At 53.3% G+C, this 11,390-nt stretch overlaps 1 protein-coding gene across 1 annotated transcript; it reads left to right on the forward strand.

Annotated features, from left to right (window-relative positions):
- Positions 1-4,677: 4,677 nt before the first annotated feature.
- LOC130838133 (zinc finger protein 239-like) lies at positions 4,678-10,889 on the forward strand. The gene is made up of 5 exons (XM_057710892.1): positions 4,678-4,837; positions 5,143-5,292; positions 6,512-6,658; positions 8,722-9,120; positions 10,251-10,889. Exons 2-5 carry the CDS (start codon positions 5,287-5,289, stop codon positions 10,887-10,889), a joined length of 1,191 nt encoding a protein of 396 aa, XP_057566875.1. The 5' UTR covers positions 4,678-4,837; positions 5,143-5,286.
- Positions 10,890-11,390: the final 501 nt, after the last annotated feature.

An 11,390-nucleotide genomic window follows, 5' to 3' on the forward strand; every position in this document is an offset into this window, starting at 1 on the left:
GAGAGTTACTGCTCTGAGCAGTCAGCCTGGACATCTGCCCATTCCTGGGGCAGACCGACAGGGCAGACAGAATGTACAGGGTCACAGAGAGTGAGGAGGGGAGTTGTTAGAGAAAGGAGGCAGGAGGAATCCTGGGCAGGCAAACCCAATAGCAGTCTCGTGCAGACAATGTCCCAAACCTCCCCACTTGACTCTTTTATCCTTAGACTCTTGGATGTGGTTTAGGGAGAGTCCTGGGGAGGGAAAGAACTCAGGCCATAGTATAAATTGAAGAAGGGCTAGTGGGGGGGGGGGGGTGTCAGAGTGTGAAAAAGGGAGAGGTAAATAGTGACATCAGGACCATATAAGTACAGAAGGTGGTAAGTCTTTATTCTGGGAGCAGTGGGAAACCATTCAAAAATTTTCATGCAGGGTCATGGCTTGATTGGATGTACAAAAATAAAATTACCCCTGGCGGCTTTATTGTGACAAATGGATTGGATGTGAGTCCAGGGGAGGAAGAGATTTATGATCAGCAAAACAGGACAGAGCAGAACTTTCTTTCTTTCTTTCCTCCTTTCTTTCTTCCTTCCTTCCTTCCTTTCTTTCTTTCCTTCTTTCTTCCTTTCTCTATTTTTTTGTTTGTTTATTTTCTGGCTGCGCTGGGTCTTTGTTGCTGCATGCGGGCTGCCCTGGTGCATGTGGGATCTTAGTTCCCACCAGGGATCGAACCCACCTGCCCTGCATTGGGAGGTGGATTCTTAACCACTGGACCACCAGGGAAGTCCCCCAGAACTGTATCTTGAAGGATGCATTTAACAGGGGAAGAATGGGAAAGTGCATTCTGGGCAGAAGGAACAGCGTGTGTCACAGTTTGCCCTTGGGGAAGGCAAGAGAAAAATCCAAAGTGACCCTTGGGCCTCTACATGCCCCACAAGCCCAGCACAATCCCTTTAGGCTTCTGCTCAAATGTCACCTCCTCCTAAAAGCCATCTCTGAACAGTCCGTTTAAAGAGTCATCCCATCCCCTTTCTCTGCTTTATTCTTCACAACAATTACTACTGCCTGAAATTACACTACACATCTCTACCAGTTTAGCACTGCAGTTAAGTTTGCAGAGTATTCTCAACTACAGTTGGCACTCGCCATAGGCATTTGCCACCTACCTCTACACAGATCAAATCATGTGCTGCTACAGCTGCTGACTATCAACACCCCCTGAAAGGTGTTCAGGGTGGAGGGCTGAAATGAGGCACTCTGTGCTCTGTGAAAAACTGGCAGAACAGGTCTTTAGAGAGTTAGATATTTTCAGGAGCCAACTTTGTGGGCCCAGTTCTTGTATCTCCTCATATCTAGAAAAACACTAAAATCCTTCATGGTGACGACTGCTCCTTGGGACTAGCAGTAACCTTCTGTAAATAATATGTGCTTGATTGCATGTTTTTCCCTTTCACCAAACCAGGTATATACTGAGCTTCCCCGCTGCCCCTTTGAAATAGTTTCTCAGAGCTATCTGGGATGCTGTCTCCTGGGCCGCAGTCCTAATTTTGCCCCCCCCCCAAAAACTTAACTGGCAACTCTCACATTGTGCATTTTTTGTAAGTGGACAGTATGAAGCCAGATGGTGCTGTTCACATCCCAGCTCCACTACTTGCTACCTGCCCTGCTATTGCTTAATCTGTTTGTTACAGTTTCGGGATAATAATAGTGCCTATCTCACAGGGCTTTGTGAGATAGATGAATTCATGCGCCTACCAATGTTCCCACATGATCTGCATTTCTACCTCTCCCAGATCGTCTCAGTTACCTATTAATATACCATTTTCTGTAGCGATCTGCGTTCCTCATAGTTATTAATAGTCAATCTCCCCCCACCAAAGTATAAGCTCTATTTTGTTTCTCACTGTATCTCCAGTGCCTAGAACAGTGTCCAGTGCAAACTAAACACTGAACGAGAAAGATGAAAGAATAAAAATGGCAGACTGGCTACTATGGCTAGTGCTTCATCATGCCTCACTGTTGTTATGGTGATTATGGAGCCTGCCTGAGGAATCTCAGCTTCAGTAACCTTGTTTCTATCAGGCTCACCCATTGGCCGTCTGTGTCTCCGATTGTAGTAGCTAGAAAACTACAACTCCCGGCAGGCCGAGCGCCTCCAGAGCGGTCCGCTAAGCGTGAGGGCCTGCGGAGTAGAATCTGCCGCCGGCGTTTCATCGGAGGGTGTTCCGCATGTAGGGCGCTCGGTCGAATGCGGGCAGAAGAATGGGGAGAACGCTTTGCTCTCTGAGCGTTGTGGTGCCCCCTATTCTCTCCCGGCTCTCTCGGGTCCGAAGGGTCTGGGCCCAGAACAGCCGTCTCGGCGTGAGGGGGGTGGAGAAGACCGCTCTGGTTTCCTTGGTGATGGGCCGGGGTAGGTGGGCGCAAGGGATTGCTGTGCGAGAGATAGGCATCAAAGAAGAGCGTTGCCATGGTAACCCTGGCGGGGAAGGGGGCGGGAGTGAGATGAAGGGGTTTAAGGGTTGTCGTGGGAGGAAATAAAGTAACAGCCGAGGAACTGAGGTGCTCTTGGAGGAATGGAGAGTGTGATGGGGGAATCGGTGTGAAATAAGGGGAATTGGGGAGTGGGAGTGTCCTGGTAAATTCATATGTAAAAGGAACGAGAATTGGGTTGTTTGAGCATTGTGCAGTTGTTACAGGATTCTTCTAGAGGCGAGTGGAGGCTTGTAGGGAGCACTGAGATGTTTTGGGAGCGTGGGGGAGCTATAAGACGAGTTTGATGTTTTGAGGTGTAATGGGAAGTTGCATAGCCATGTTGTCCAGTACTGTAGCGGGTAGCTGAAGTAAATTAATTAAAATGAAATCAATTAAAAACTCAGTTCCTGAATCCCACTCACTCCATTTCAAATACTCGGTGGCCCCACTGTATTGGACAGTGAAGACCTAGAACATTTCCATCATCGGAGAAAGTTCTGTTAGTCAGCGCTGGTAATACAGGGTAGATTGGGATGTTACCCTATATATGTGAATGTGGAGTTTCCTGGTGCCTAACTGTCCGGCCATACCTCTCATCACTTGCCCTCCCGCCTCACCTACGGCGGTCCACCCCGTTTCCCAAACAGGATCAGCTTAATCCAATTTTTGCCTCTGCCGTTCCCTCTGCCTGGACTGCCCATCCAACTCTTTCACTTTCAGGCTTAATGTCACTTCCCAGGAGAGGATGCCCTGGACAGCCCTATTTAAATGAGCCACCACCCCCTTCCCACCACCAGCAACTCTCCCATCCCCCTGTATTATTTCCTTCAGAAACTTTTCAGGATCTAAAAAATTTTGTTCGTTTATCTTTTAATTGTCTATATTCCCCGCTAGGGGGAGGCCTTGTGCTGTTTACCGTGAAAAATTCCAGTGCCCAGAAGTGTGCCTGGTACAGAGAGAACACTCCATAAATTATGTTGATTAAATGAATGGAGGCGATCCAGAATTTGAGAGCAGTGATATTACAGGGGAGGTTAGGAGTGTTAGAGAAACAGAGTCATAGCGGAGTGGGGAGACATAGAAGAGAAACTGATACCAGAAATTCAGGTGATAAAAGGATTGGGGCACAAGTGTTACATTAGAAAACAAATGCGGGGGTGGTAGACGAGGACTTGGGATGTTCTATGGAATTCATTGTTATTTGCAGAATTATTAACTGCCCAGTACCTCGGTCTCCTCATCTGTAAAATGGAAATAATAGTAATAATCCATCTCATGTTTGAGGAATAACTGAGGTAGTACATGGGATGTGTTTGTAAGACTGCCTGTCATCATCAAAATTATTTCTGAAGTTAAAGCAGGGGTTGGTATACACAGGGTCCTGCCTCTTTGCCCCACCCCGCCCCCCAACTTGGCCTCATAAACCTGGGAAGAGCCCTGAGGTTCCAAAAAATGGTTTGACATCCAGTCTGCTGAAGCAGGCCATCTCAGACTATGGGCCTGTGTTCTTTGTAGCAACAATTGGCAGGAGACAGGTAGCAATAACTCTTCTCTGTGTGGGTGGTACAGAACTCTCTTCATAGCTCCCCATCTGGCCTTCTTCACTCCTCAAAATCCTATGCCTGCCCCCATGCTGCTGTTTAATTAGCCCTCAACTGCATTGTGCTGGGTGATTTACCTACAGTATCACCCCAAATACCCCAGGAGGTGGCCATTGTGCCTGTTTTCCAGCGGGGGAAGTTAAATCAGAGAGGTTCAGTAACTTGCCCAAGGACACACAGCTGAGAGGAGGGGAGTTCCCTGCTCGACCTCCACCCCTGCACTTTCAATGACTCTCATTTAACAGAAGGAGTGCCTGAATGGAATCATACACAGCAGGCTCCCAATGCGACTGTCACGCACTTGTTGAGGCTCCTTCTCGCTGAGTTTCAGTTTCTCCACGGGGATAATAATAACTCGCCAATGTTGTTTTGAGAATTGAAAATACTGTGCTTAATGCTAACTAACTAAGCACGTCAGTAATTGGTTGTTATTGTATATCAGCCCTCCCCGTTTCTTTTGAGAAACTGAAGCAGTGGGCTGACGTTTGAGGAGAGTTTCGTGACGCTACAGAGGCAGGCAAGACGCCCCTCATCAACCTCCTCTTAAAAACCAGCCACGGTACCAGAAACGCACTACGCATGCGCATTCGGGGGGCCGGAAGCGCCGCTGCCCAGAGTCCTACAGTGGATGGAGACGCCTGTGAACCGGCAGCATACGTGGACCGAACGGTGACGCGGCGAAGTTTGGGAAGATACGGGTCAAATCTGAAAGGCACCAGGGGAGCCAGAGGTCCGGTCAGTCCCTAGTTGAAGGGACTGCCTCTCCCCCTCACCCCCCAACTCTGGTAATGGTCTCGCCCGATTCCCGTTCCCTTCTACCACTCCAGGACATAGCAAGTTTCCAGCAGAGGGGCGGGGGAATGTCAGGGAAGGAAGGTGGGGCCTCTGGATGGGCGAGTTCATTGGGTGGGGAGGTGGGAGGTTGGGGTGGGCGAATTATGTGTCCAAATGAGGGGGATGAATGGTTGGGAGAGACCATTATTTGTATGGGGAGATCTGGGCAGTGCTTGGGAGTGACCTCTGCGGGTATGAATGGGGAGGGTCAGGGTGAGTGTGTGTGCGGGTAACAGGTTTGCATTGTGCCTTGAAGCAGGAGTTGGATTCTGACGGAGGCTCTGAGATGTGGGCGAACAACAGGTGCAAACGCCCCATGATGGAAGAGTTAAGGATCTACTTGCAGAAGGAGGGTCTGCCAGTTGGAATGTAAGGTCCGTGGGCACATACATCAAGAGTGATGCTGGTGAGTATGCAGGGGACGTATCAAAGGGGCCTGGACTGCCGGGCTGAGGGGCCTGATGCTGTCCCACGGTACTGGGGAGCCATGGGAGGTTTGTGAGCAGGAGAGGGGCAAGATCAGCTCTGGGTTTAGACCGACCTGTCTGGGGCCGTGTGGGGGATGGACTGGAGCAGTGAGGTTGGAGGTGGGAGGCCAGAGGGGAGGCTGGGGTGATGATCCCAGAGGAGAGGAGAAGACCTGAGCTGGGACTTCCCTGGTAGTCCAGGGGTTAAGACTCCATGCTTCAACTGCAAGGGATGTGGGTTCGATGCCTGGTGGGGGACTAAGATCCCACATGCCCACCAGTGCGGGCAAAAAAAAAAAAAAAAAAAAAAAAAACTGAGCTAGGGCAGGGGCCATGGGGACAGAAAGGAAGATACAGAAAATGTGGGAAGGATGGGACCTGGGGACTGACAGATGGGGGAGGGGTAGTGAGGAGGAGGAGGGAGAGATGAGAACCTCCCTGAAGATCTGGCCCAGTGACTGGGTGGACCATGAGGCCACCCACAGATGGGGACCCCAGGAGAAGGAGTTTGTTTGGAGGACTCCGAGGTCAGCACAGAAGTCATGAATGTGAGGGGCTTGCAGGTCATCTGGGGGGCTTGGAAGTAAGGTTCTGGTGCTGTCAGCTGTGGTTCATCCTTGGTACTGTGAGGGTCGTTGGGCTAACTGGAGAGAGGGAAGTGAAGTGGGAGGCAAAGTTTCATTTCAAGAGGCCATATTGTGAAGGGCCTTGAACGCCAGATTGAGGGGCTCATTTTTCTACTGGGAGTGCTGGGGAGCCATGGGAGGAATTGAGCAGGGAAGAGGCAGGAGCAGCTCTGGAGGACAGAAAGATTCCTCTAGGGCCACATGGGGGATATGGACTGGAGGGGGGGGGCCGGAGGCAGGGAGGCCCAGGAGGAGGCTGGGTGAGGACATGCATGATGGAGAGTACAGTGCGTAGCTGGTGGTGGAGGCCGTGGGAATATCCTCCATCCTTCCGAAGATGGTCTTGGAGAGAGATGGCCTCCCTGGGCCCCCAGGGCAGATGAGACCTTGGAGGAGACCTCTCTCCCAACACCAGCAGCATGGAGAAAGTCCTCCCTGTCGCCTCCCTTCTCTCTTCCTCAGCCCCCTTTGCCTCCTCACTACTTGGAGCTGGCCAACAGCAGCCCTGCCTAACTCTCACTTCATCACCCAGAGCCCAAGGGCTGGGTCAGGGAACAGACCCCACCCCATGAAGGTGGGAGATGGAGAAGCGGGTCCTGGAGACCCCCCAGACTGTCTGGGGTTTGACCCATCTCACCTGAGGATACACCCTGAGGAGCCTGAGGTCCCAGAAGACGAGGTGAGCATCCCAACCCCCACCCACCCCAGGAGTTGGGTCTCAGTAGAAATAGGCATTCAGGCAGCTGTGAGTTTGATTCCCAGATCTATCACTCTCCAGCTTTGTGACCTGGCCCATGGACACGCTGCTCTGAGCCTCAGTTTCTGCTTCTGTGAAGATGGCACCTTTCCTGTTGTGGGGATTCTGGGAGATGGTGTCAGATTCAGAGCAATTACATGACAAATGTACTCATTACTTTTGTACTTAGACCAGGAGGCAGTGATAGATGTACGATCGTGCTGGATCTCAAACCTGAGAGCCATTTGAGAAAGTGAGGATTCCCTCGCTTCCTACCCCATGGACATCTTTCAAGTCTTTGCTTCAATATCACCTTCTCAGCGGGCCTTCCCAGGTCATCCCCTTTAAGGTGGCATCCCCATCCCACCCCTGGCCTTTCCTATCCCCTTTCCCTGCTTTACTTCTCAGGCTTTCATGAAACCATTGCATTTCCTATGACGTCTGACACCAATTACCACAACTTGGTGACTTAAAACACACATTTATTCACTTACAGTCTGGAGGTCAGAAGTTCAAAATGAGTTTCACTGGGCCGAAATCAAGGTGTCAGCAGGGCTGTGCTCCCTCAGAGGCCTTAGAGGAGAAACCATTTCCTTGTCCCTTCCAGCTTCTAGAGCTGCATTTCTTGGTTTCTGGCCCCTTCCTCCATCTTCACAGCCAGCAGCCTAACATTTGGGTTCAGTGGCCACATCGCCTTCTTCACCTGAATCAAATCTCCCTTTGCTTCCCTCTTATAAGGACACGTAAGATTACATTTAGGGTCACCCAGATAATCCAGGATAATCTCCCCATCTCAACATCCTGAATTTAATCACATCTGCAAAGTCCCTATTACCATTTAAGGCAACATGCACAAGTTCTAGAGATTTAGGAGGTGGAGATATATTTAGAGGCCATTATTCAGCCCACCATATGACAGAAAACCCCAACTCAGACTTGCTTAGGCAACAAAAGGTATTTTATTGCCTCACTAAGCAAAGAGTGGAGGAAAGGATGCTTAGGTATAGCTAGATCTAGGTGCTCATCAGAAAGCTGTCTCTCTCTCTTCTCTTGGGACTGTTCTCCTCTATGGATATGTCATTGCCAGGCTGACTCTTACCAAAAGGGTGCAAAAGATGGACACAGGCAGCTCCAGGCTCACATCCAAAGATAAGTGCAATGGAGAAAAGTAAAGCCAGGAAGCAGGTAGGAAGAATCGGAGGGGTAGTATGAGTTTCAATTTTAAATAGAGTGGTAAGGAAAGGCCTCAGGGAGAAGTGACATTTGACCAAAGACCTGACCAAGGTGAGGGAGGAACTGTGTCACTGTTGAGGGGGAGAGGGTTCCAGGCACCAACTCCATTGAGGACACCTTGAGTGTGGCCAGAGCTTAGTGAACAAGGGGAGAGGGCGAGAGATGAGGTCAAAGAGGGAATGGTGGTGGTCGTGGTGAGGACTTGGACTTTCCTCTGAGTTAGAGGGGGGAGCCAGGGGAGGGCTCTGAGCTGAGAAGGGACACGAGCTGACTTAGGTGTTAACCGGTGCTTTCTGGCAGCCGTGTGGGGAACAGACCTGGGGGATGGAGGGCCGAGGCAGGGAACCCAGAGAGGAGATAACAGCAATAGCCCGGGGGAGAGATGATTTGAGCTTCCAGGAGGATGCTGGCAGTGGCGATGGTGAGAAGTGGCCTGATTCTGGCTGTATTTTGAAATGAGAGCCAATAGGCTTGATGAGGGATTAGAAGAAGGTATGTGAGAACGGGGTGTCAGGTTTTTGCCCCGAGCACTTGGAAGGAAAGAAGGGGCTGCCTTTTGCTGAAACGAAGGCGTCAGGAAGGGCAGGGGGTGGGAGTGGGGGAGCAGGACTTCAATCTTAACCCATTTAATCCTCATCGCCTCGCCAGGACGGAGGTCCCGTTATCGGCCCGTTTTACAGATGAGGCAGCTGCAGCCCCAAGCCCACCATCACGCCTGGGCAGGGGTAGGATGGGGGGATGACCCGAGGACTGAGCCCTCTCTCCTCTCCCAGGCTCCTGGAGGAGCCGAGGTGGTGGCTCCGGCCCTGGTGCAGCTCATCGACGAGCACGGGGCTTACTTGACCGCGCGCCTGGTTCCCGATGGTTCGGCGGAGAAGCGCTCTGGGAAGGGGGCGCCAGGCTCGCTCCGCAACGGCTGTGAGGGCCGGGAGGGGCTGGCGCAGCCCAGGCCGTTCAGCTGCGCGGCCTGCGGGAAGGCCTTCAAGCGCGCGTGGGAGCTGCTGAGCCACGAGGTGGTGCACACGGCGGCGCGGCCCTTCCGCTGCGGCCTGTGTGCGGCCGCCTTCAAACGCCACTCGGACTGCAAGAGCCACCGGCTGGTGCACAGCGACGAGCGGCCGCACCGGTGCGACGCCTGCGGCAAGCGCTTCAAGCGAGCCAGCAACCTGCAGGTGCGGACCTCGGGGCGGGCCCGAGGAGAGGCGGGGCCTGGGGAAAGGGGCGGGGCAGGGCGGAGGACCAGAGGTGGGCGGAGTCTGTAGGACGGGGAGGGGCCTGCGGGAAAGGAGCAGGGCGGGGGCAGTGGACCAGATATAGGGCTGGATATGAGGGGAGGGGTGGAGCTTCCTGGGACCAGGGTGAGCAGGACCAGTGAGGAGGGGCAGAGCCCAGCGGAAGAGGGGGAGCAGGGCTGGGCCTGAAAGGGATGGGGTCAAGGTGGGGAGGGGTTAAGTGGATGTGGAGGTAGGCTAGACGGTAGAAGCAGCCCAGGAAAGATGTGAGGAGAGAAGCTTAGAGAAAGTAGTCTTGCCACTCAGGGAGGTGGCAGTTGGGTTGATCATGACATGATAGGAAACTGAGAGTGGGTTTTCGCGGAGGGTAAAAAGGAGATAGGGGTCAGATTTGGAGGAAAAGGTACTCCATGGCTGGGGAGGGGAGGTGGACAGGAGGGGGAGATGTGCAGAGGGCCTTGATGGGAGGAAAGGAGAGGCAGGGAGTTAGCCTGGAGGCAGCCCAGCTCTCAGAGCACTACCCTGGATCCCTCTGTTACTGGATGCTGCTCTGACCTTCTCCTGCTGCCCCTCTTTGTGTGGCCAAGAGGACAAGAGACCCTGGGATTCCCTACCCAAAGAGCCCAAAGGCTGCTTCCAGGGCTCTCTCTGGATCCACCATCCCCAGGGTGCACTTTGCCTTGCCGGTGTACACACCCTCTAGGCTGGAAGGGTGGCAGGGAGGCTTGGGCATGTGGGCTGGGCTGTCCATTTGTAGGGGCGATATCCCCCAGCCAGCTCTCCTGGGCCACCAAGTTCTAGGGTGGAACTCTGAGGATTCCAAAAATTATACATTTGAACCTGGCCTTGCAGGTCGCTGTGAAGGTCTGTTTGTCAAAGTGGGAGGAAGAATGTATTTTACGTACTAGTTTGATTTGTAATTTTAAAATTTTTAGACGATTGGTAAGTGTACCTTCATTTGGTCTCCTTCACGGAGACCTGCAAGGACTAGGGGTGAATCTGCCTGGAGAGGGGTGTCCTACAGAGGTGAAACCGCTGTCCCTCACTCCCTGTGCTGTCACTGTCCTCAGGAGCACCGCCGCATCCACACGGGCGAGCGCCCCTTCCCCTGCCCGTCCTGCCCGAAGCGCTTCAAGACCCCCTACGAGCTCCACCGCCACGAGCCTCTGCACGCCCCTTCGCGGCCCTTCCCCTGCCCGGACTGCGGCAAGGCCTTCGCGGCCGGGCCGGCCCTGCTTCTGCACCGGCGGCAGCACTGCGAGGACAAGCCGCACGCGTGCGGGCTATGCGGCAAGCGCTTCACCCACGGCCACAGCCTGCGGGTGCACGAGCGCGTGCACACGGGCGATCGGCCTTTCGTATGCCCGCTGTGCGCCAAGGCCTTCAAGCAGTCCAACGCGCTGGCCTCTCACCGCAGCGTGCATTCGGGCAAGCGGCCCTACCCGTGCGCCACGTGCGGCAAGGCTTTCAAGCAATCCTCCTACCTGGCCGTCCACCGTCGCACGCACACGGGCGAGCGGCCCTACGCCTGCGACGCCTGCGGCAAAGCCTTCTCCCGGCCCTCGCTGCTCCTGCAGCATCGCCGCGTTCACAGTCCCGTGCGCCCTCACGCCTGCCGCTTCTGCCCTAAGCACTTCAAGGACCTGAACTACCGCGCGGTCCATGAGAAGGTGCACATGGGAGAGACGCCCTACAAGTGCGGCCTTTGAGGCAAGGGCTTTGCACACCCCAGCAACCTGCTACAGCATCAGAGGGTGCATCGCGATGGGTGAGGGCGGGGTGCCGGGCAGGGGGCTTCTAAGGAGGGCTCAGTGTCCCCAGAGACGGAATAGGGGCTAACCATGTGCAATGGAGGCCCGATTTAGGACAGCGCAGTCCAACAGCGTCTCTGTAGAGAGAAACATCCGGCATCCGCGCCGTCCAGTATCTTAGCCACCAGGCACATGTGGTCCTTTGAGCATTTGAAATGTGGCTAGTGCCCCTGTAGAAGTGATTTTTTGGGGGGGTGGGGTGGGGTAACTTTTTAGTTTGAACAAGAAGTTGCAAAAATAGCACAGAACCTTCCCATGTACGTTTCACCCAGCTCCCCCCACGGACGCCATCTTAGGTAACCTTAGGGTATTGTCAAAACCCAGGAGATCAATTCTGGTGCAATTCTGTTAACTCGGGTACCGATCTTATTCAGAGTTCACCAAAACATAAATGAATAT

The sequence above is a fragment of the Hippopotamus amphibius genome, chromosome 16 (genome assembly GCF_030028045.1).
Source record: "Hippopotamus amphibius kiboko isolate mHipAmp2 chromosome 16, mHipAmp2.hap2, whole genome shotgun sequence".
Classification (NCBI taxonomy): domain Eukaryota; kingdom Metazoa; phylum Chordata; class Mammalia; order Artiodactyla; family Hippopotamidae; genus Hippopotamus; species Hippopotamus amphibius.